The sequence below is a fragment of the Labeo rohita genome, chromosome 1 (assembly GCF_022985175.1).
Source record: "Labeo rohita strain BAU-BD-2019 chromosome 1, IGBB_LRoh.1.0, whole genome shotgun sequence".
Taxonomy (NCBI): Eukaryota; Metazoa; Chordata; class Actinopteri; order Cypriniformes; family Cyprinidae; genus Labeo; species Labeo rohita.
The window spans coordinates 14,298,561-14,325,483 of record NC_066869.1 but is presented as its reverse complement, the minus strand read 5'-3'; the positions used below and the strand labels follow the sequence as shown (position 1 = coordinate 14,325,483).

Here is a 26,923-nt window from a genome sequence, read left to right as displayed (position 1 = left end):
TGATACCAGGATAACAGAATTAAGAAATTGTACACATAATATTGAATTAAGCTTTAATATTTTATTAGCTAACCAAACACAAAGCTTCCTCCAAGACAAATTATCAAGCATATAGCACTGACTTAAGTTGCCCCGAAAGAGTCTGAGCTGTGTAATAATTTAATTTAAAGCACAGCCATCACAAATTCAGACTTTAATTTCTTTTTACTTATATTTTTGGCCTTTTTATGCCTTTTATTGTGATAGGACAGTAGAGAGATGACAGGAAAGAGCTGGGAGGAGAGAGGGGAGCGGGATCGGCAAAGGACCTCAAGACGGGAATCGAACTTGGGTCACCGTGAGCTCAGTTGTGCTATATGTCATAACAAGATCATAACATAAATAACATCATAACAAGAAATAGTTTAATAGCTATGATACTGGGTTTGAAATCAAATGTTTGCATTAAACTATTTCTTGTTGTGATTTCAAATCTGTATTTAACCTCAGAATGATCTCAAAGTAAATAAGAGGTGTTAAGTCTGAATTTGTGGTGGCTGTGCTTTAAATTAAATAACTACACGGCTCTGTGGAGTGCTTGATTCTGACTGGTCAGTCGTGACATTCCAAGGTATGTTATTCCCCGATAACAACTGGTAAAAGCTAATAACACAGACACATCTGGCCAACTTAAGTTGGCACTATTAGCTTGATAGTTTTTCTTGGTGGAAGCTTTGCGTTTGGTTAGATAATAAAGTATTAAAACTCAATTCAGTGATATGTGTACAATTTTGTAATTCTGTCATCCTGGTATTGTGAACTCACTTTATTGTTTCAAACAAACGCAGCTGTTGCCATTTTGTTTTGTACACTGTAATGGATTAAAAGATAACTAACAAACTAGTACTGTAAGTATTTATATTTTTTTATGTAGTGAAATGTTGTGTAATTGAAAAGTTACACTACTTATTTCATTTTAAATAGAGTACATTTCCAAAGTAACCTTCCCAACACTGGTGTTTGAATTCATCTGTCAGTTTTTTTTATTTTATCTCAACACTGTGTCTTAAAAATGAGGTGCTTGTGTGTTCATCAAGAAGTCTATATGGTGTGTGTTTATGTAGAATCTACATTAGTGTTGTGTGACTGGAGGAGGAGCATCATCCACTCACAGAGACAAATACAGAGTGACAGGAAGAGTCAACATCTTTGAGACAAGTTGTTTCCCACCGACCAGCCTGATCAGCTCTCATTTTAATACGTGAATCCTGCAGGTTACAGTGAAGCAAGGTAGGACAAGAGCTCTCTAAATATGTAAAATCCATTGAAGTTTTAATATTAGTATATCAGACTTCCGGTTGGAGTGGCGCCAAGTAAAGACGAAGAGTTTCTGAGCTCCTCACAAGGAACTTAAAATTTAGTTCTTATTTATATGCATTATTGCAATAAAGCTGCCTTTATTGGATATTAAGTGCTTAACAGTCGGTGTCCTGTTGTCTAACAAAGTTTAGCTTTGAAGCCAGATAAACAAGAGCCTGAGCAACCGCAGAGAGGTAGAATCTGCTATTAGCCATCATGCTAACACTAGCTCCGAACTGCATGCGGCTTCAAAGAAAGAAACGGTTTCCGGGAGTGACAACAGCATGGTTCTTCAATTCGCTGAAAGAGGACTTGATTTCAAAAATTGAAGAAAAGGCCGTTGCTCAATCAAATGAACTCTGATACCCTGAAAGCGTATGTGAGGGGACAAATTATTTATTATCAAGCAAGTGCAAATAAAAAGAAATCAAAGCAGATTACAGAAATTATAAATAAAATTAAAGCTGCAAGCAGCGATGAAAGGGCCCTCACACCCGGGCTCACCGCCGACCGGTTGCTTTAGGAAAACAGCAAACGGTGGGTCATATGCTTTCAATATAGTAAATATAGGAGGAATATGTCAAAGTCATTTATATGTGCCAAACTTCCAGCTGCCAGCTGGTGGCGCTATGCCTATAACTGAATATTGGCATGTAGATGTGTACAGGTCAGCACTTTAATCAAACATATGAAGTTTGGTGCAGATTAAACGTGGAATGCCTGAGTTAGTGTAAGACATGACATATCCTGCTGCCAACAAGTGGCGCTATGATTATATCTGAATATTGGCCTTTAGGTGTCTTCAGGTCAGGACTCTTACCATATATGTGAAGTTTGGGGCAGATCAGACAATGCATGTTTGGGTTAGTGTAAAACAAGTAATTTACTGTTGCCAGTAGGTGGCGCTATGACTGTAACAGAATATTGGCCTTTACATGTGTTCAGGTCAGGACTCTTATCGAACAAGTGAAGTTTGGAGCAGATTGGACACTGTATGCATGAGTTACAACTAATTCCTCTTTTATGGTATTAATAGCATGCGTTAGCACTTAGTAAGTGTTTCTAGCATGCTTAGAACAAAATGGCATATTTTGTTGTGCTTTTAATAGTCCATCACAGTGTTAAAGATGTCACTTTCAGTTGCCAGCAGGTGGCGCTATGACTATAACCGAATATGGGCATGTAGATATCTTCAGGCCAGGACTCTTATCAAACATGTGAAGATTGATGCAGATTGGACATTGTTTGCATGAATTACAACAACTTCCTGTTTCATGGATTTAATCATAATCATAGTGTTAACCATTCACTTCCCGTTGACAGTAGGTGGCGCTATGACTATAACTGAATATTGGCATGTAAATGTGTTCAGGTCAGGACTCTTATCAAACATGGGGTTATCAAAAATTTAAGGGGTTGTTCCTTTAAATGCAAATGAGCTCTGCTCACCCCGCCCCTCTCTTCTCTCTGTGGAAAGACGGTCTTGTTTACATTAGCCGCGTTTAGCCAATAAACTTCCTAACTACCACGTTATAAGGAAAGGCGATCGCAAAGATTCATAAAAAACGCTTATACTCACTTCTGCTGTAAGTGAAGCTGGATCATGTATGATTTGCACGAACACAGACGGATATATGTAGATCAGGAGGCCATTCCATTCACAAACAAATGTAATCTACTGCATCTTCAGTGGCTCAGATGTCTGGAGTAAATGACGACCACTATGTTCATTATTACGTCCAGCAACACAACACCTCAATCGCTCAATCGGAGATATTCTTGTCTAACTTACATCCCTGCTCTGGCATCAAAACATGGAAAGTTACTGGACTGTGACAGCTGGTCTGAGGTAAGACGCTCATGTCAATCAACTATTGTGGGAGCGGCCTCTGTGGGTGTGACGTCACACCGACAGGCATCTGAGAACGGCTCGATTTGAAAAAGGGGATATTATTTTTACAGATTAATTAAAAACCACTGCATGGATTTTTATCATTATATGGTAGATTTGTACATACACTGCCAACACACATTAATGTTCAAACAACATGTAAAAGTGAACTTAGCATCCGATGACCCCTTTAAATCATTCTGACAGACTGAGAATGAGCGGAAAAAGATTCCTTATCCTATGAGGTCATCTTGTGTTCATCCTTTGTATAATAGTCTTCATCTGCTAGTTTACATGTGTGATATTTTAAATGTTTTTGTAGTCTCTGAAAACATGATAAACATATTTCCTAAGAATGACTTGTTTTTCATATGTAAAACGTTAAGAGTTAGGATAATGCACTCTGTCTCTCTGTCTCTCTCTCTCACACACACACACACATAACCACCCAGGCACAAAGTCAACACACACACTTAAGAGCAAAAGCCCATCCCCCCACAGAGCTAGACTGAGAGAGTTAGAGTGAGATCAGATCAGTTTTTTAATATTCTATTTTTTGTAGACTATTTTATATCGATGGAATTAAGCATTTATTTTTCAGAATGACTAGTTGTATGTATGTAAAAAGTTTTGAAGTGTTTGGATGCTGCCTTTTAAAGATTATGGATATGTAAATTAGAAAGTTGTCCGGCTTGATGAGAACAATATACATACCAAGTTTGGTGTCTGTAGCTAAGATTAACCCCCCAACTTTTGACAAAAGGTGGCGCTATAGAGCGCCTCCTCCACGCCCATTTATGAGCTTTTGCCAGTGTCTAACTATCATTAATACTGATGTGTGTGCTGAGTTTCTGTGCTGGCAGTCAGAATTGAGCCAGTCATGAGAAAGGTAATTCATCCGGATCAAACCGGTTTTATTGCTGGGAGGCAGTTGTCTTACAATCTTCATCGCTTATTTAATGTTATTTACTCACCAAAAAATAATATTAATCCAGAGATTTTAATATCTTTAGATGCCCACAAAGCATTTGATAGAACTGAATATGTTTATCTACTCTCAACACTTTTGGCCCCGTGTTCTGTTCTTGGATCAAAATTCTATGTACTAGGCCCCAAGCCTTCATTCAAACAAATAACATAACTTCTAGGTGTTTTCCACTCTCAAGGGGGACAAAGCAGGGTTGCCCTCTGTCCCCCCTGCTTTTTGATATTGCCATCGAGCCTCTTACAATTTTGCTGAGGAATACAGATGGCTTGCCCAGAATACTCAGGGAGGGACATGAGCATAAGTTACTGCTTTATGCAGACAATCTCCTCCTCTTCCTGTCTAATCCAGATTCCTCTATACCAAAAGCCCTTACAGTTAAGACTTCACTTCAGTAGTAAACAAGCATTGCTTCTTTTATAGATTCAGCATTTCAGTTGTGGTCCAGAAACGGAATTAACTGTGTTAAGGACCTTTTCAAAGATGGTACATTTATTTCATTCCAACAGCTAAGAACAGACTTTGAGATCCCTCAGTCTAATTTTTTTTCAGATATTTACAGGTCCATAGCTTCATTAAAAAACATTTCTCTCCTTCTTTGAATCAATAAAGGGACAGTTCACCCAAAAATGAAAGTTCTGTCATTAATTTGTCAAAGTAATCCATGTGACATCAGTGGTTCAACTGTAATTTTAGGAAGCTACGAGAATACTTTTTTGCTCAAAGAAAACAAAATAAACTACTTTATATTCCACATTTTCGACTACTGCGTCACTTGTGGATGTGCATTTGTCGAGTACCATGACACTACCTTCACTGTGTATTTTGTGCCAAGTTTTGAAGTCTCTGTGTTCGAGTGAGCACTGCCTCAATGACTATGTAGATATGGTGTCTACATTATATCTATTATGAAATTTACTTAGATGTTTCGAAGTCATGCACTGCAGAAGCAAGATTTATTTAGCTGCTGTGTCAAGTAAAATAAAAGTACTGTCACTTGACAGCTTTGACTAAATAAAAATTATTTACTGACCAAGTTACTTGTTTTCTTTGTTAAATTTACTTAGCTTAGGTAAGCAGATTTTACTTAATTCTGTAAGTAAAATGATATATGATTATGTCAAATTTACTTAATTTTCTTTATGGATGTTAAGGACAATAGTAGTAGATTGCACTTAAAATGTGTGTCCCTCTGCTCCTCTGTTATTTTCTTCTCTTATAAGATGCTATACTCAGAGATGCAATTTACTCAGATTATAGAAGATAGATTACACAATATGTATGTGTGTGTGTGTGGTAAAATTTTAATTCAGTTTTTTTTTTTCCACAGAGAAAATACCTAAATGAAAGGGAAAACATATGCCAAAAAGCTTTATTTTGAAGAAAAATTTCAAGGTAAAATAAACTTGGGCTGAAAGGCTTATTTATTAGCGTGTAAATCAACAGTAGACTGTGTTGCGCTTGACGGGACCTATGGAGCGTTAAAGGAGAACGCCACTTCCAGAACAACAATTCACAGATAATTTACTCACCCCCTTGTCATCCGAGATGTTCATGTATTTCTGTCTTCAGTCATAAAGAAATTATGGTTTTTGAGGAAAACATTTCAGGATTTTTCTCCATATAATGGACTTCAATTGTGCCCCCGATTTTGAACTTCCAAAATGTAGTTTAAATGCGGCTTCAAAGGCTCTAAACAATCCCAGCCGAGGAAGAAGGGTCTTATGTAGCGAAACGATCTGTCATTTTTTTTCGGAAAATAAAAATTTGTATACTTTTTAAGCACAAAAGCTCGTGTAGCACAGGCTCTGGGATGCGCGTTCACAATGCGCTATGTACTATTGAATCACGTCGAAATGTCACACAGAACGTAGTCGAAACTACAGACCCAGTGTTTACAAAGCGAACGCGCAAAGACTAAGAAAGTGCAAGTCAAACGCTGTTTACAAACAAAAAGGTACAACGATGTCGGACGATTTTGAAGTTGTAGGAGAAAATAAGATGGATTTTTTTTCGACATTCTCTACCTTTTTGAGCCGGAGTACACAGACGATGAACTTAGATGTGATTCATAGTAGTGATGGGAAGTTCGGATCATTTTACGAGCTCTGACCTTTGAGTCTCGTTCAGGAAAATTAACAAATCTTTTTTCGAGTCATTTCGTTCATTTTAGCAAAATATAATTAAAATGTTATGTGTTACTTCCCTAACACATCTACTGCTTACACAAACGTTGATCACACTACAAACAAGACAAAACTATAATGCTATAAGAGACAGAAAAGATTTAATTCATTGTTTACCTGGGTCTTCAGTCTATGATTCGCTCACCTCACCTCTTATCTGACAAGTTTTCGGGTTTGAGTCGTTCGTTCATTACGTGACAGCCCCATAAGATGAACGAACGACTCGAAAAACCCAAAACAGGTGAATTAATTCCAGTACAGAACCTAATAGGATGTTGCGCATGCGCGACTGAACGAATCACTCCCCCGAGACGACTCGTTCTTCAGAGTCACATTAAAGATTTGTTCATTTTGAACTATTCATTCATTTTGAATGATTCGTTCATTTTGAACAAATCGTTCAAGAACGCGCATCCCAGAGCCTGTGCTACACAAGCTTTTGTGCTTAAAAAGTATGCAAATTTTAATTTTTCAAAATAAATGACCAATTGTTTCGCTAGATAAGACCCTTCTTCCTCGGCTGGGATTGTTTAGAGTCCTTTGAAGCCGCATTTAAACTGGATTTTGGAAGTTCAAAATTGGGGCACCAGTGAAGTCCATTATATTGAGAAAAATCCTGAAATGCTTTCCTCAAAAACCATAATTTCTTTACGACTGAAGACAGAAATACATGAACATCTTGGATGACAAGGGGGTGAGTAAATTATTTGTAAATTGTTGTTCTGGAAGTGGACTTCCCCCTTTAAGTGAAACTGGAAGTCCTCAAGGTCACTCAAGCGTTCCAGATCACTGGAGCTTGTGACTGAAAATACTCGAGGGTGCAGTGTATTAGTAATTAAGATAGATGCTACATTATTTTATTTAATGCAATCAATCAGCCAAGCAAAATGCAAACAAACGTGACTGTTGACTGAAAGTAATCTATTTTAAAGGGTTCATCGGATGCTAAGTTCCCTTTTTCATGTTGTTTGAACATTAATGTGTGTTGGCAGTGTATGTACAAATCTACCCTATAATGATAAAAATCCATGCAGTGGTTTTTAATTAATCTGTAAAAATAATATCCCTTTTCAAATCGAGCTGTTCTCAGATGCCTGTCGTTGTGCCGTCACACCCACAGAGGCCGCTCCCACAATAGTTGATTGACATGAGCGTCTTACCTCAGACCAGAGCCGTATAGAGAGAGATTTGCGACAACGGAAGTTCAAAACGCTCGATCGTCACGTGATTCGTGTAGACTTCAAATAGTTCCAGGAAGTTCATAATGGGCAATTGGAATACATGGAGTTGGAGAGGCAGAACTGCGATTTTGGTTAATTAGTAGAAAATAAAAGAATGTATTTACATCATTTATAAAATACATCAACATGTATATGTAGTATGTATATGTAGTTATATCAGTGTTGTATTTAAAATATAAAATACGCTAATATTTGAGGATTAATGTGGTCAACTGTCCCTTGTTAACATATTTTAGGCTGAAGTAACTTTGGTTAAAGACTGCATTTGCAATGGTATTGTCTTGTTGGTATGTTGTCTTAATACCAAACAAGTGAATTATAAAATTAAATTAAGGGAAATTCATCTTGTTTAATGTTTTTGATTTTTGTTCACCCCATAATTATTAATATCTACATACAACTTAAAACATTGTTTTTACACATTTAATCATATATTAAGTACACATATTTACAGCAACTGATTTATTCATTTATAATAAACAGAAAAGCATGTTGTCCTTGTAGTTTCCTGTGCTACATGGGAATGATCCAGTCACTCACAGAAAGCAGAATGAATGTATGGTTTTCCTACTGACATGGAGAGGAGAAAAAAGATGCATCCAGTTTTATTTTATTCACATTTATTTGTATAGCACTTTTTATTATACACAGTGTTTCAAAAAAGCAGAAAATTAATGTTTCTACGTTACAAATAAGAGTTCTGTTAACAGGTGTAACTGTCAAAGTAATGTTCATATGGCAGAAATGTTCTATAATTAGGCTATACAAATCATGCAGTTAGTTAACATCATGTATTCAGCAGAAACAATTCATACATTAAAGCAATGATCACATGATTTGATCATGTTGATTATAATACAAGGAAAATTTGGTAGTTTTGTGTGTTTATTTGGAGCTGGCGTCATCTGAAGTCCTCTCAAGGCTTGGTGTCATCTCTTCAGAGGTGTTCTCATTACAGGGAGTCTTCAGGTGGTTCTTGTTCTGAGAGCAAAATAGAGAAGGAGAAAAACAGGAGAAATGGTAAAGTGATGCTCTATCACATATCAGTCCTGTGGCATCACTGCTCCTCCACACACAGTGCTTCTACAGTAGATAAGAAGTACAAAAGTACAATAAATATAAAACACAGTAATAAAGTACAGGTTTACTGTGATTACGTTTATTACAGTTGAAGTCAAAAGTTTACATACAGCTTCCAGAATCTGCAAAATTTTTATTAATTTACCAGTATTAACACAGTATTAAGAATCAAGTGTATGTGAAGTTTAATACTATTATTTTCTCTTATGGACTATATGTAAACAACATCTTTTATGTGAAATATCTTATTCAGGTCAGTACTAAATAAACAATGTTTAAACATATTTATTTTGATAATTATTTTAATTAACATTTTGCAGTATCTGCAAGGTGTATGTAAGCTTTTGACTTCAACTGTATACAGTAGTGGTATTTAATATATTTCTGGTAATTTAGCCTAGTATGATTCTCAAATGAAAATTGCCTGCCTCTTTTTCATTCTCACTTAGGTCCATCAGCATCCTTTGCAACAAATTTAATTCTAATATTTAACTTTCCACCAGCAAAAATCACGTTTAAAAGCCTCAATTACACAACGATGACTGAAACTGCATTAAGAGAATGAATAATACCCCATAAATCTACTAATTTAGTGAGGAATAATCTAATAATAATCTGTTTTAATACATAAGGTAAATTAATTAGCTGCTCTGATAATATACAGTTTTGTCCTATAAATGTCTTACCTTGTAAAAGTGGATCACAGCGGTCTCTTCTGCTGCATCTCTATGGCGCTGATAGTATTAGCGCTAACTTCCGGGAACTATTGCGCGCCTCCACGATCCGCCATTGCTGTAAAAAACTGGTCCATTGGAGTCAATGGAGTTGTCGCAGCTCTCTCTCTATACGGCTCTGCCTCAGACCAGCTGTCACAGTTCAGTAACTTTCCATGTTTTGATGCCAGAACAGGGATGTAAATTAGACAAAAATATCTCTGCTTGAGCGATTGAGGTGTTGTGTTGCTGGATGTAATAATGAACATAGTGGTCGTCATTTCCTCCGACATCTGAGCCGCTGAAGATGCAGTAGATTACATTTGTTTGTGAATGGAATGCGCCTCCTGATCTACATATATCCGTCTGTGTTCGTGCGAATCATTCATGATCCAGCTTTACTTACAGCAGAAGTGAGTATAAGCGTTTTTTTTTATGAATCTTTGTGATCGCCTTTCCTTATAACGTGGTAGTTAGGAAGTTTAGCGGCTAAACGTGGCTAAATGCGGCTAATGTAAACAAGACCGTCTTTCCACAGAAAGTAGAGAGGGGCGGGGTGAGCAGAGCTCATTTGCATTTAAAGGAACAACCCCTTAGAATGAGATGATTTTTGCAGAGCTGATTTTGGCAAGGTAAAAAGGGTGTTGTTTTACAAAACCACTGAGAATTTTTAATCAAAGTATATTAGAGACTTTTCATTAAGACCCTAAAGAATCATATCAACTTGTGGAAAATGGGCATCCGATGACCCCTTTAAGAGACATTATGGGAGCAACTGTACTCATCTTGTTAATGTATAACACACGAGTTCTGTAGAGGTCAAATCCCAATGCTACTTTTTGTTTAGTGGATGCACACAAGAGCACAATAAATAATGCACATAATTAGGCTGACATAAGTTAATCATATGAGTAGCGTTTGTTCAATGCATATAGTGTGACTCTAATCTGACTGAAACATGCACATAAACACCTTGTTTAGTGTTGCAGATGCAATTCCAAACGTCTGAAATGTTCACACAATTTTTGCCTTGTTATTTATGACAGGTGTGTTTTTGTCTGGTTTGTCTTCTCACGCAGATGATGTCTGATTGTTATATAGCTCTGGAATGCTGGGAAGCCGTTGAGCTCGACTACGCAGGTTACGGAGGGAAAGTCCTGGCCCGGTCAGTTCCCGACATTGTGATTAAGGTGAATGTGATCTCCTGAGGTCTTCCTCATGTTTTCTCTCTCTTTAGTTTGTTTAAGAAACATCAGAATACTCAGATGCACTTCCCAAATTTAGTGGGCATCCCTGAGTATGATCTGGAAGGAAACGGGAAGGTGTCGGCTCACGGCGCTGCCGTGCTGAAGGAGCTGGGCCGGCTGCTGAGAGGCGCTAAAAATGCCACAGCCCTCATCGAACTGCTCGGCAGGCACCCCTGCGCCGTCAAGATCCTCAAGGTAACGCGGGAGACTTTCAGTCAGAATCTGACCTTCAGTTTTGCCTTCAAACCTGTAAATCGACTACATAGACTGTCTAGACAGCATCCTAACTAGTGCCTCAAGTGACTGATTTTGAACGTTGCACATTATTTATACCTGAATAATAAGAATATTTACAGTTTATCATTAGATTGTACTATATATATATATATATATATATATATATACACATACACAGTGGGTACGGAAAGTATTCAGACCCCCTTAAATTTTTTACTCTTTGTTATATTGCAGCCATTTGCTAAAATCATTTAAGTTCATTTTTTTCCTCATTAATGTACACACAGCACCCCATATTGACAGAAAAACACAGAATTGTTTACAGTTTTGCAGATTTGTTAAAAAAGAAAAACTGAAATATCACATGGTCCTAAGTATTCAGACCCTTTGCTGTGACACTCATATATTTAGCTCAGGTGCTGTCCATTTCTTCTGATCATCCTTGAGATGGCTCTACACCTTCATTTGAGTCCAGCTGTGTTTGATTATACTGATTGGACTTAATTAGGAAAGCCAAACACCTGTCTATATAAGACCTTACAGCTCACAGTGCATGTCAGAGCAAATGAGAATCATGAGGTCAAAAGATCTGCCTGAAGAGCTCAGAGACAGAATTGTGGCAAGGCACAGATCTGCAAGGAGGAATGGCAGAGGATCCCCAAATCCAGGTGTGAAAAACTTGTTGCATCTTTCCCAAAAAGACTCATATACTCATGATATTTCAGTTTTTCTTTTTTAATAAATCTGCAAAAATGTCAACAATTCTGTGTTTTTCTGTCAATATAGGGTGTTGTGTGTACATTAATGAGAAAAAAAAAAAATATTTTTTTTTAAATGAACTTTAAATGAATGGTTTAAGCAAATGGCTGCAATATAACAAAGAGTGAAAACTATATATATATATATATATATATATATATATATATATATATAATGTATATGTGTATATATATAATATATATACCAAAATGAAGTGTAATGTGCTAGAAAATTCAAGACCATATTAACCATATTAACTATTTATATAATATCTTAATTTTTAAGTGTATACTTTGTTGCAAAAACAGACTAAATTAAACTTTCAAAAAATATAAAAATAAAATTGTTTTATTACATTATATCATACGTGATTAATTGTGACTGCTGTATATTATATATTTAAATAATAAAATAATAATTTTTATTAAATATAAATATGTATGATAAAAAATATATAATATAAAAATGGAGTAAAAGAATGTAACTTCAAACTAAAATATATATATATATATATATATATATATTTTTATTTTTATATTTTATTAAATGTTTTAGCATATATCAGGGAAATATGACAAATAATCTAATAAAATACATGACAAAAATTATGAAATCATTAAAAAAAAATGTTTATATATATATGGAGGACTATTTGATTCTAAAAGTTATATAAAAAATGTATGTCAAAGTTATATATAATAAAATAATAGTAGTAACTAAAATATCAGTTTTCACCTTTGACATTAGCCATTAACATTTTAACAAGCTAGAAACCCACACTAAAAATACACAGCACACATCAGTTTGGATAAAATCCATGCTGCCTTAAACTTTTGCCAGTGGAGGAAACTCATGAGGCTTTGAAGCAGATTGTTGAAATCGCCCTCTTCCTTCCATTTGCACTCTGACAGACTTCACATATTCTTAGAAACAGTCTGAGTTTCCAAGTAAACTGTCTGTGGTGTCTGTGTCTTTCTACAGCTGTTCATTGCCGTGCTGGTGGAGGTGATGACAGAGAAAGGGCATCCACGATATAAGCTCAGAGCGTTCGAGAGAGTCATGGTGGATATCATCGCCAACATCGACGATTAATACAAGAGGCTCGGATTCACTGGCTAAACGTCACACTGGAAAAAAGTAAAAGCTGAGAAAACCTGGTCAGATGAATCTGGTTGTTAATTGATGATTATTAAATCATCATATAGTGGCCTGACTCATTATCGGCCACTTGCATTACTGTTGGATATGTTAGCTTTTAGTATTGTATTTTTACAGCAATGTTGTGATAGTCAAAGATTATTACTATTTTTTTTTTTTTTATTAATGTGTTTTTATGCATCTCAAATGGAGCACATGAATCTCAACAATGGTGACAATCAACAAAAAGCTTGTTTTTTGATGTTCAGGGCTAATATGAATATTTAGTTGATTGTCACCATTGTTGAGATTCATATGCAGACTCTTGATGTCTGTGACTCTACATACTTTTGTCTAAAACCCACAATTACAACAACTAGAAATAGAAAAAACAAAAATATTAAAATCTCAAGGGTGAAAAGCTCAACTAAAGCAAATGTTTATTTCCACAATGGTGATTACAAACTTTATTAATTTCAATTAAACACCAACATCTAAATCTCAGTTAATTCATTAATAAGACATTTTGTATGTCAGACTGGTTTGTATTAAGTGAAGATGCTGTGATCTAGAGAGAGCTGTTAGTGTTTCATGTTCTTTTGGGATTTAAAGGGTTTCTGTTGTCTGAGTTTTGTGGGTCACCATTGTGCTGAAGAGTAGAGCGTGTGCTTTAGTCCAGGAGAAAAAAAAAAAAAATGTTGATGTTATGCTGCATGTCATTTTATTTAGAGGCTGTAACTGTGGAGTTGTTGATGCAGTGATTGTTAGTTTTTGCATGTGTGCTGTTGCTAGCTAGTGATTAACTGCCTTTTTTTTTTTGTTAAATTTCATAGAGAATATTTCATGATAATCCAGAAAATACCTGCAAAGTAAAAAGAAAGAAAGAAAGAAAAAAAAAACATTTTTGAAAATTTAGGATATTTGACCTTAATTTTACAGTGTTTGTTCAATAGCTGCTTCTGCCAGTCAGTGGCCTTTTTTTTTTTTTTTTTTTTTTTTTTTTTTTTTTTGCTCTTTAACCATTATTTCCATTAATGGTAAGTGTTTGGCACCCTGTGCTGCCATGCATTTCACTGTTTTTTTTTTATGTTTATTTTTTTTACAGTGCACGCCGAACGTCACAAGCTCAGTGAATCATAGAAAAGCGCTTGTCTTGTTAAGGCCATTAGTGAATAGAAGTTACTGTGCAACTAATACGATTGAAACTATCCACAAAGAACAAATCATGTCTAAAACCCAAATACCTATACAACTGTGTTTGTAGATCTGATTTTGACAGGAATGAAAATGAGGCTGTTTGATGGATTGTACTGTTGTTTGACATCACAACAAAATTTCAAGTAGATAAAACTCCATAAACACCTCTGAAAATTCTAGGATGTTTACAGTCCTTCACAGCCTCGTTTTAGCTGTGTTAGATTCAAAAATTGTGCCTTGGAATGAGCAGAGCCAATCACGTCAGGTTTAGAATGTCAGCTGATCTGGTGATGTCATAACAGTGACCGTAGACCCTTAGGGTCTCAGGAGGAGCCTCAGATTAGGACTAAACTTCATCTCAGTTGCACTTGAGTGATTGCACATGAATCAAATCCAGATTAATTTGGGAGAAAATGAAAAATTTAAATTGGTTTAATTCCAATTCTCTTATTATAAAAGGCCACAGATATTTGTTTCTCAACACTTTATTTGTCTTACTATTATTAACCTGCATTATGAATCATTTGCTTCGCTTCTGTAAAGCAGCTCTGATTAATAAATGTCGCTTTTACCTGCTGAAAAACTAAACTGTGTGTCTTTGTCATTCACTACTGAACATTATATAAAAAAGACTAAATTACACAATTTAAACAGTGTTTTTGAGAAAGGGTTGGAAAACTAACTGAACTATTACCACATAAGTGACAAAATCACCTCATAAGTGAATGTTCTGCATCAGTTTTTTATAAAGAAGTTAGGACTAGAATTAAAATAGAACTTAAAATATTTTCTATTTTAAATCTATTTTAAAATATGTTATTAAAAAAGATGGAAGTCTTGCCAAAAGAGGGAAAGTGTTACCAAAAAATCTAACAATGTTAATAATTAGAATAAAACTTAAAAGCAACAATAAATCTTTAATTGCAGATTTGTTTAATTACAAAAAAAGTAAAAATGATAAAAAATTTTTGAGAAAGGGTTGGGAAATTAACTGAACTATTACAAAATAAGTGACAAAATCACCTTAGAAGTGAATGCTTTGCATTGTTTCTATATAAAAAAGAATTGGACAAGAATTAAAATAGCAAATTGTGCAAAATACAAGACATTTTGGAAACTCTATCGCTGCACACACACGCCACCTTGCTAATGACATATATGCTTATAAAATTCACAAATAATCTTTACAATGACACCCCAATGAAGAAAACATCTAAATGACACATTTTGTGTAAGAATGTTTATTGACCACCAGATGGTGGGGTAGAGAACTGTATCAAAAGCTTCGAAGCATCAACGCAGTTTGCTGTAAAAGCCTCACTGCTTCAAAAGCCTCGTTCGGCACCCCTGAATTATATTTGCAATAAAGAAAATACAACTCAAAGATCAAACTCTAAACAAGATCAAATAACAATTATGCTAAAACATAATCATCACTGACGATTTATGCACTTGACTTGTCCGGCTGTTTCAAGGTCACGGTAACCAAAGAAAATCTAAAGTTAAAAACGTAATGGTTGCTTAAAAATTGTGATCAATCATTAACCTATTAATCATTAATTATCTGCATCTGTCAAAAACAGATGACGTAGAGTATTTGGCACATGTGCATTACACAGAAAGTTGATAGAATCTGTGTTTTGTATGAACATGTTATTGTAAGTTTTCAATTTCTATTTAATTTGGGGTTGTTACAACTTGTCCTATTGTGTAGTGAGACACTGCAAGCTGACACTTGTCCACCTGACTAAAATTCAGAATCATTTTTTTTTACAGTGTATAGATCAGATGTTTTATGGAGGTTTTGCGTGAGAAATCTCAAGTCTTCCAGATGTGTCCATCTCTACTGCTTCAATCCTTCAATCCTCAATCCTGCTTCCAAAATCTGGATCTCTTTGATGGGAAAAGGTAACATATCTGTCATGTGGTAGCCTAACGTAATGAACACCAGTTTTTACAGAAGACTGTTTTCCCATAAGCAGATACCAACTTTGCTTTACTGGCAGCACATTTGATGAAATATTAGGCTGATATCTCAATTAATACTGCTCCTATGTATCTTTACCACCTGTTTATTTTAGTTTGTCAAAATATTGCACCCTTTCCTGCTTACTAAGTCCTTCTATATGATTTAGCAGCTTCCACACTTTTTTTCATTGTTTAGACAGCATAAATTAGCAGAACAACGTATTCAGTAGTACATTTTTCATCATTTTAAAACAGGTTTAGAGGGAGCTAAGACAAACAACAACACGACTCCTACGAAAATTAACCGTGGTTTCACTATAAATAAAAATGAACAATGGTTTTGCTACACTATGTAGTTTCACCATGGTATTTGTAGTAAAACTCAAATGGTAATCAATCTGCCAAAAAAACATGGTTACTATACTTTTACCATAAGACTATTAATACCGTAATTATGTGTTGTCTTTCTATAAAGATGTATTCAAGATGTATCTATTATTCTATTAAATTGAACATTTAGGCAAGTTAAAACAATAACACATGGTCCTAATTTAATACTTTACAATGAGGTGGTTGTTTTGCAACAAGGTGGAGATGTGTTGATGAAAAACTGACAGGTACAAAAAAATTAGTGAAAAAAGCAAACACACACATGGGAGACAGAGAGATGTGAAAATGAAGAGACTAAAAGGAAATTGGAAGTTCAAGAGATAACCTTTAATTATGTTGCGCGGCCCCTGCCTAGGAGTTTAAACTTTTTTGGATGATGATGGCAATACAAAAAATACTGTTGTCCGTGTTTTAAAAATTTATTGTGGGTGTGTGGGATGGCCTGGATGAGTGTGAGATTTCCCAGCCTGAAATTTCATCCCAGTCCACCCCTGATTTGTGGAATTAAATTTAGATTCCAGCAGCTTTGAGCCTTAAACCAATCAAATTTGTTTCTGTTGAGCTTAGGAATGCATTGGCCAATCAGGGGCGCTTAGATTAGTCAGCGCTAAAAACACAGGAGCTTTTATTAAGGGCGTACGCTCGCGAATTCCCTTATCGTAACATGTTTTTCACGTTTGACTTGTTTGACGTGAAGCCAGAATGTGATGTGCCCAAAACGAAATTAAACAAAAACGTTTTAAGTTATATTGTTTTCTATAATGATATTAAAAATCATTATTACAATATAAAGAGCAATAATCTACAATAATGGTTTTTGTCATAATATTGCACCCCGGTGAACTCCTGTATTTTTTTTTTGTATAATTTAGATACAATTTTAACCAGTCTATTGTTATTGACAATAGTTTAAAATATTGATTAAAGTATTTGGGTAAATTGAAGCATTTCACATTATAGACAACACAGCATGGTTATTATTATAATAAGCTTATTATGTTAATTGCCCTCACGAATGTAAAAAAAAAATGTAAAAAATAGTGGAGGGAGATTCTGAGCTGTTCCTCTTCTTTTGCTGTTTATCATGTGGATGTTTAAAGTGCTCCATTATGCCATTTTAAAGGTTGCTAATATTGTTTTATGAGTCTCCTTTATTGTATGCAAGGTCAAAAAACACTTTAGTTTTCTTCAAAAAATAGATTTAATTTTACCTCATTTCCAGTGTTGGGGAGTAACTAGTTACATGTAACGGAATGATGTAATTTAATTACAAAATAAATGTAATTGTAATTAGTTACAGTTACTGAGAAAAAATATGTAATTAAATTACAGTTACTTTTGAAAAATGGCAGTGATTACAAGGGGGATTACATCTGATTTTTTTCACACACCCACCCCCACTTACAGATTTAATTGACTTCTTTCATAAATTGCATTGACAGCTTTAAAATGAGACACCAATGTTTCAGGAGTTTAGGACACAGAATAGGACACATACTTATTCGATAACTGTTTTATTTCCTATTTGGGTTTATGCATTTGGGCTTTTTCCAAGGCATTGTTAGATGCTAGTGTTTTCTGTCATAACTATGCAAACATTTGATTTCAAACCCAGTATCATAGCTATTAAACTATTTCTTATGATGTTATTTATGTTATGACATATAGCGCAACTGCACTCACGGTGACCCGAGTTCGATTCCCGTCTCGACGTCCTTTGCCAATCCTCTCCCCTCTCTCCTCCCAGCTCTTTCCTGTCGTCTCTCTACTGTCCTATCACAATAAAAGGCATAATTTTTTTTTTTTTGTACACTGTAATGGATTTTAAAATAACTAACAAACTAGTACTACTACTTAATTATTTATGTGGTGAAATGTTGTGTAAGAAAACTGGTATGACTGCACTGTGTCCCTAAAATGTCTAGTTTGAACTTGCCGTTTGCAAGCAACTGATTTCTTCATAAAAGCTTTGTGTTCAAATATTTCAACTCAGATCAGTGTTTCGTGTCTAATAATTTTGACATGAAACATCTAAATAATCTATCAAGCAGCTGTGTAATAGGTGAGATAATGTACATTCAGCCAGTCGTTATTACAAAAGATGTATATTATCCCTTACTTATTACAATCCTAATTCAAGTGATAAAGGATTTTGAAAGTCTGACAGTAATCAGTGTTGAGTGCTACTGTAAGTTTAACTCTGCCTGGTTTAAATGTTTCAAAATGATTAACAGTTGAAAATATTATAAATTTAGAAAAGTAATCAAAAAGTAATTAAAAATATTAAGTTACATTACTTTAATAAAGTAATTGAAAAGTTACACTACTTATTACATTTTAAATCAAGTAACTTGTAATCTGTAACCTATTACATTTCCAAAGTAACCTTCCCTAAACTGCTCATTTCTAAATGATTCGTAAACGATTCATGCAAAGCTCGAATCGGTCTCTCTAAACCCCTCCTTTCCGTGAGCCCTCACTGCTGTGATTGGTCAGTTGGTGCAGTCCTTTATGATTGGTTTACCGTGTACAGAAAATGACACGCCAATTGACATTACTGATTGACAGCCCTGGATATTTGTCAATACATGGAAAAGATGGCATTGATTTTACCATACCAATTCGAGCCGGAGTCTGACGATGAAACGGCTGAAGTGGCTGATCGACAAGTTAGCACGGTCTACCGTGGAAAGTGCTCGAAATTTGCTTATGTAAGCGAACAGCTGAACAACAGAACTACAGAGGCATGAGTTAGCAAGTTAGCAAGACATGTGCAGGGTTGTTACACAACATAACATACACAACTACGTATTTTGAACGATCGCTAGGAAATACAATCTTTCTAGATTCATCTTTTGGAAGTGAATATAAAACAAATTTACTCTTACAGCATAGGATACAGCGTCTTCTCGACATGACTTAAACCACATGGAAATTTTACTGTTTGCGGGCAAGTTGTTCACGACACAGAACGTGGGCGGACATTATGCAAATGTGTTACTTTGTGACGTAAAGAAAAAAGATTCGAATTCCTGACGACTCGTTCAGGCGATTGTGAGCCGACTCTTTTTTTTATAGACAATAACTTTGTCGGCTTCACAACTTTGCAGATAGTTTATGTTCACACACAGCTACATGACGCTGCATGAAAGGTCATATTTGAAAAGGCATAATAGGAGCACTTTAACATCAGATCTTATTAGTGATGAGTATGTTCACTTCTTTACTAGAATATGAAGAGATCCTGTGAAAACAGACGACAGTGAAGCTCAGTGAATTCATGATTTAAGGGCGTAAATTTCATCTAACATTAGGGGGGGGACAATAAACAAAAATTTTCTGAAGGGGACACAGATAGTCAAAACTGTACTTGTAAAATATGTGTACACAGCATGTGTACGTAGCATGCAGACCGTGTTTAAATGTAGTATTTAAATAGAGTTCTGTTCATAGGTCATATTATACGCGGTCATATTATAATTATTAAATTATTTTGCGTCCACCACATAGTATTTTAGGTTTCGTCTGGGACTGAGGACGTCTCCTAATTTATTAATGATCCAGCATCATCTGTATTAAAGAGATAGGATCACTTAATCTATTGTTTAAAGTGAATAAAACAGCCTTAGAACTTTCCTCTCTCCCACCGGACTCCTGTGTGTATCGGTCTATTGGGGAAAGCAGGCAGTGGACCAAACAACTGTAAGGCAAAGGAGGGGGGACTCAGAACATTTCTGAACTTAAAACGCCTTTTTTGCATTTATACTGTTTTACTACTTAAACAGTAGTTTTAAGATTATGTCCATTATATTATTTACAATAGACAGAGTAGCTTGTAATGATAATTTTAAGGGGGACAACACTCAGATGGACATCAGATTTGACAACGGATAGGAAACATTGTAAAGATGTGTCAAATCAAGTTTGATTGATATGCTGATGTTACTAAATTATGCAAATGATCAATATGTGTTTGCCTGAAACCCTACAGTTCAGACTTACATATGTGTGTCATTTTATTCATTTGCTTAATGTTTTTCAGAATGTTTTGTCTTTTCTCTCTGGTTTCTTGCTTATGATTCCTGGTGAGTCTGATAAGAATTCTAATTTTAGGTTTGCACTGGAGATCAAACTGTTACAAATGTATAAAATGTCCACAATATATATGTTGACCTTGTTTTATTTTGTGCTTGGACGCTTATAATAAACTGAAAGTAAAACTGAAGAGTAAAAGGTGTTTAACAAACAATATGTTACTGTTTTAGCTGACTCTTTTAGTTCTTTTAGTTGATCAACACTGGATCTACATGCCTACTAAGCTTTCTAACGCAACAGAATATATATATATATTTTTTTTACTTATCTAAATGTAGTTCTTAGCAATGCATATTACTAATCAAAAATTAAGTTTTGATATATTTACAGTAGTAAATTTACAAAGTATCTTTATGGAACATGATCTTTACATGATTTTGGCATAAAAGAAAAATAGATAATTTTGACCCATACAATTTTGGCTCTTGCTACAAATATACCTGTGCTACTTATGACTGGTTTTATTCTTGTAGGGGCAACACAGAATGTGCAAACTTAAGCATGTTAGCAGTTTTGTTCCTCTAGATGGCGCTATAATCAAGTCAAAAAACAACACTCTGTCCAGGATCACTGAGCGCATCTGTCTAACTGACTGTCTGTCTGTCATCATTAACTTTAACATTAACTGTAAAAGGTCAGAGAGTTGACAAAGACTGTCTCACGGCAGAGCACGTATTCTTCCTTTTTCCTTCTCTTGGTGATTTAACCACAACTGTTTAAAAGAGCTAACAACCTTTGTCTCATAAAAGTGTCTAAAATTAGCACCAATGTGTTTAGCTTCTCGTTTCTGCCAGGTTTTGGTAGTCTGGCAGTGGACCCTGATCTTGACCTGTCTTTGAACCAATGCGAATGGAAGGGAATGGCTTTCCCTTATCCAAATACACACATGCACACAACCCCACAAATGCTATTAATACACCTGTCTGGTGACTGCAGCAGACAGACAATGAGTGCACGGACAGATATGGTCAATGACAGGGCTGTGTTGCTTTTACTGCTTTATTGTTCATATTTCATATGTAAAAAGCATGTGGCCTGAGGTTAATCGCTGTTTTCCTGTGTTTGTTTGCGCACGTGTTGGTCATTGTTTTGTTTCCCGGAGCCAAATACTCCTATAAAGTCTTGAACGATCATCCATTCACCCCAAATCACACTCAGACACTTATCATCTGTTTTTCCACTACATGAACTCACAGTGGGTGTGAATGGTATTGGGAAAACCAACGTCTGGCATGTTTCCAAAATGACTTTTGAAGTGAAAATAGTTGCACAGGTGAACATATGTGTGCTGTGCAGCAATGCAACTGTTGTGGAATAATACAGCGATGGAATCTGGCTTCTGTCGCAGAGCCGCTCTGTGTGTGTGTGTGTGTGTGTGTGTGTGTGTGTGTGTGTGTGTGGTGGAGGGGCAAATGGAGGGGTGGGGTTAACATTTCAAGACAAGGAGAGGGACAGTTTGATTGACAGATGAGGGGCAGTGACATCACATGGACGCTGTATAAAAGGCGAAAGTTGGGAAAAAGTGATGATCTGATCTCATTTGGGGAGTTTTCCAAGCCAGTCACACACTCTTCAGAAAGGACACCGATATCGGTAAGGAGCTCGACGGGACTTTCTAATGCTTCGTGCAAAAGTTAAGATGCAAATTATTGCTGGCAGACTTCACCTGTCATTCTTAGAGATTATTTTAATACTTTAAATGTTTGAAGTAGCAACAAAAATGATGCATATATGATTTCATTAAAACAAAACAAAATCTTTTGTAGTAGAATTAGTTTGAGAAGGATAAACTAGTACATTTGTAATGTTAAAGTTAAACTTGAAATTTGAGTGAAATTTAAAAAGAATTCAAAATTCATACAAAATCATTGAGACCGTGTGAAATATTAAATTAAAACTTTAAATTAAAAAGTTAAAATGTAAATAAATTAAAGTTACATCTAGTTTTTTTTTTTTTTTAAAATTCATTAAGACAAGGTAAAATAATAAATAAAACTTTACAATTAAACTCAAAAGTAATAACATATTTAGTTATTTTTTTTAACAAAGAAAAAACGCAATGAAAGAAAAAAAATGCACAAATTAGTTAAAATTAGCACGTAATTAGTTACAAAAAAAGAGTTAAAATGATAAAAAAATAAATTCAAGTTAATGGCAGAATTTGTTGAGAAAGTGAAAAGTATTTATTTCTTAACAAAAGAAAAAAGTGCAATGAAATAAAAACGCACAAAAAGTCAAAATCGTGCAAAATTATTTTGAGGAGGTTAAACTAGTAAATTTAAAAAGTTCAAATGAAACTTAAATGTGAAATCATGATTAGTTTAAATAAAAAAGTTAAAATGCTAAAAAATAAAATTATAGTTCATGACAGAATTTGTTGAAAGAAAGTGAAAACTAGTAAAAAAAAAAAAAAAAAAAAAGGGGGAAAAGAGGGGAAAAAAAAAGTTCAAGGTAAAATAAACTTGAGCTGAAAGGCTCATTTATTAGCCTGTATATCAGCAGTGGATTGCGTGGCTGTAACACAGCGCTCAACAGGACCTACGGAGCGTTAAGTGAAACTGGAAGTCCTCAAGGTCACTCAAGTGTTCCAGTTCACTGGAGCTTGCAACTGAAAATACTCGAGTTGCCTCATGCAACACGCTGCACTTTAGTGAATATCACTGCAGGCTTTCAGTTGAAAGCATATTTATAATTACAATAGATGCTATGTTGTTTTGATTACACCTAATGCAAACAACCATTCAAGCAAAATGCAAACAAACATGAATGCTGACTAAAAATAATCTGGACGAGACGAAGAGACAATCTGGTTAATGTATAACAGATATGAGTTCTGTAGAGGTCAAATGTAGAGGTCACTCATTCATATAAAAACATATATAAGTCAAAAAGCTCTCATGTCTGACATAAGTTGGTCATATGAGTAGCATCTGTTTAATGCATATAGTTTTAAAGTAGCTTTAAAGCTGCAAGTGTCTTAATACCAGTCATGAGTGAAGTGAACCCCATGTGATGCTAATCTGACCAGCACCTACTGACGCTCATAAACGCCTTGTTTAATGATGCAAATGCAATTCCAAACGCCTGAAATGCTCACTGGAGTATTTTGGCTTGTTGCTTATGACAGGTGTGTTTTTTTCTGGTCTGTCTTCTCATGCAGACGATGGCCGAGCATGACCAGGTTTTGAAATACTGGGGAGCCATCGAGGCCGACTACACGGGTAATGGAGGGGAAGTTCTGACCCGGTCAGTTCCCGCCTCGATCGTGATTAACGTGCATGCGGTCTGCTGAGGTCCGACTGATGTTTTCTCTCTCTTCAGTTTGTTTAAGGAGTATCCGGACACTCAGAAGCTCTTCCCCAAGTTCGCAGGCATCGCTCAGTCTGATCTGGCTGGAAACGCAGCAGTGGCGGCCCATGGCGCCACCGTGCTGAAGAAGCTGGGTGAGCTGCTGAAGGCCAGAGGAGATCACGCTACCATCCTCAAACCGCTGGCCAACACACACGCCAACACGCACAAGATCGCCCTCAACAACTTCAGGGTAACTTTCTGACCTTCATTTCTGGCTTTTCTTTCAAAATCTAGTGAACTGACTCAAGTGACTGACTTTGAACGCCGTGCAAATTATTTATAAATAAATAACAAAACATGTATAATTAGATTAGAATATATAAGTAATAAATTACATTAAGAAAATTTAAAACGATATATATATATATATATATATATATATATAATACCAGACATTTTTAAGGGTATATTTCGTTACAAAAAAGAGACCCCCCCAAATTATATATATATATATATATATAAAATAAAAGATTTGTATCTTTTATTTTGCACTTTTAAGTGCAAAATAAAAGATACAAATTAAACTAAAAAAAATAAAATAATAATATTGTTTTTTTACTATATTATAACTCATCCCATAAGTGACTGTGTATCTTTTATTTTAATATTTTTTTAAATAAATATATGATACAGCATATCTCTCTCTCACTCTATATATAAAATGGATGAAGAGTAGAAAATTTGAATTAAATTTAACTTAAAAGTAAAAGCTGTATTTGTTGCAAACAATTTTGACATAATAAAATTATATTTTGCAGAATATTTTGAGAAAGGGAAACACATAAAATAATAAAAAGTATTAAATCATTAAAACCTATGCATACATACAAAGTGCATATTTTGTTGCAAAAAAAGAGAAAAAAATTTAACCAAAAAACTAAAAATTTAAATTGTTTTACTATAACTTATCTCATAAGTGACTGTTTTTGAATATTTTTTTAATATAAATAGAATATATGATAAAACATATATACATAATAAAAAAAAAATTAAGAGTAAAAAATGAAAATTTAACTTAAAAGTAAAAATGTTTGTTGCTAACAATTTTGACAAAATAAAATTTTGCAGGAGAATATTTTGAGAATGTGTTTGCAAAAAAAAAAAAAAGACAAAATTGAACTTTCAGAAAAATTAATATATATATATATATATATATATATATATATATATATATATATAATATATATATAGAAGAAGCAAAACATTTTAAATTAATACTTTGGGAAGGGAAATACATAAAATACAACATAAAAAATGAAAAAAGTGTTAAATCGTTTTATATATATATATATATATATATATATATAGTACTGCAATTAAAATATCAGTTTTCACTGCTGAGATTAGCAAGTTTCCAAGCTAGCAACATGACACTAAAAATACACAGCACACATCAGTTTTGGATAAAATCCATGCTGCCCTAAACATTTGCCAGTGGAGGAAACTCATTAGGCTTTGAAACTGAGTGTTGAAATCGCCTTCTTCCTTCCATTTGCACGCTGTCAGACTTCACGTATTCTTAGAAACGCTCGGACTTTCCCAGTAAACAGTGTGTGGTGTCTGTGTCTGCCTACAGCTGATCACTGAGGTGCTGGTGAAGGTGATGGCGGAGAAAGCTGGTCTGGACGCGGCCGGTCAGGCCGCACTGAGGAAAATCATGGACATCGTCATTGGCGACATCGACCGTTACTACAAGGAGTTTGGATTCGCCGGTTAAACGACACGCTGAACGTCACGAACTCAGCGGGATCATAGAAAAAGCGCTTGTCTTGTTAATGCCATTAGTGAATAGAAGTTACTGTGCAGCTAATACGATTAAAACTATCCACAAAGAACAAATCACGTCTAAACCCCAAATACCTATACAACTGTGTTTGTAGGTCTTAGTCAGGGCAGGGTCAGGTTTGATTTTGACAGGAGTGAAAACGAGGCTGGACGTACAAGCGCGGTCGATGGATTGTACTGTTGTTTGACAGCATACTGATTGTAACAAAACATTTAAACTCCATAAACAGTTGTTGAAAGTTGTGAGTCGTGGGAATCACGTGATCTAGGAGCTTTAGGCCTTCACAGCCTCGTTTTTAGCCGCGTTAGATTCAAAATAGCGTCTAACCCGATTAAGGTAAATGTGCCTTCAGCAGAGCCAATCACGTCAGGTTATATTGTCAGCTGATCTGGTGATGTCAAAACAGTGATCGTAGGCGCGTTAGGGTCTCAGGAGGAGCCACAGATTAGGACTAAACTTCATCTCAATTGCGCTTGAGTGATTGCACATGAATGAAATCCTGATTAATTTGGGAGAAAATGAAGATTGAAATTAAAATTGGTTTAATTCCAATGACGCCTCGTTTATTTTGAAAGGCCATAGATATTTGTTCTACACTTGCTTTGTCTTTCTATTATTAACCTGCATTATGAATCATTTGCTTGGCTGCTGAAAAGCAACTTTTATTAATAAACATCACTTTTACCTGCTGAAAAACTGAATCGTGTGTCTTTGTCATTCATACATTAAAAAAAGTTCTCCTTTGTCGTTCACTAATGAATATTATATAAAAAAAAAACAGACAATACATATAAAATGTGAGTTGTTAAATGTTTTTGAGTCACATAAGTTACAAAATCACCTCATAAGTGAATGTTTCACATTATTTCTATAAAAATAATAGGACTAGAATTAAAATGAAAATAGAATTTGATTTAAATATTTAAATCAAAGACTAAGCCAGGATTAGATCCTAATTCTATCAGAACATTTATAAACGTTTTATAAACGTGCTTAGAAAAGAAAACAATTCTGCTGTGCATCTTGAGACAACACAAAGGCACTGATATAGTTTAAGATCAGTCCAAGTTCGTTTTAGCTGAAACAGTTCAGACTTACATTTTAGTCTAAGACTAGGCTTAAGCCTTGTCTGTGAAACCAGGGGTAAATCTCTGTTTTTGAAAAAACAGGGAAGTATAAAAAAACAAAAAGCAACAAATCTTAACTGGGGATTTTTTAATCACAAAAAGGTCAAGTGCCGAATTATTAGCTGGATTATAGCTGCAGTCTGAGAGTGCGGTTGGGCTATTTTGTGGTTTATAATAATCTCAAGGGTAACGCCT

At 35.0% G+C, this 26,923-nt stretch overlaps 2 protein-coding genes across 6 annotated transcripts in view; both read left to right on the top strand.

Annotated features, from left to right (window-relative positions):
* The window catches only part of LOC127164974 (myoglobin-like), a 33,364-nt gene extending 18,778 nt beyond the window's left edge, over positions 1–14,586 (top strand). For 2 of the 5 annotated variants that reach the window (XM_051109214.1, XM_051109197.1), the window contains exons 2-5: positions 1,104–1,269; positions 10,514–10,599; positions 10,672–10,876; positions 12,659–14,586. In XM_051109214.1, the coding sequence (XP_050965171.1) occupies positions 10,514–10,599; positions 10,672–10,876; positions 12,659–12,769 (402 nt within the window). In that variant the 5' untranslated portion in view covers positions 1,104–1,269 and the 3' untranslated portion in view covers positions 12,770–14,586. Of the gene's footprint in view, positions 1–1,103; positions 1,270–9,719; positions 9,848–10,513; positions 10,600–10,671; positions 10,877–12,658 lie in introns of those variants that run through there. The other 3 variants (XM_051109205.1, XM_051109223.1, XM_051109188.1) reach the window with 2 other exon arrangements.
* A 7,316-nt stretch (positions 14,587–21,902) lies between these two features.
* Positions 21,903–26,302, top strand: mb (myoglobin). The gene is made up of 4 exons (XM_051109148.1): positions 21,903–22,057; positions 23,625–23,710; positions 23,786–24,005; positions 25,392–26,302. Exons 1-4 carry the CDS (start codon positions 21,932–21,934, stop codon positions 25,530–25,532), a joined length of 573 nt encoding a protein of 190 aa, XP_050965105.1. The 5' UTR covers positions 21,903–21,931; the 3' UTR covers positions 25,533–26,302.
* Positions 26,303–26,923: the final 621 nt, after the last annotated feature.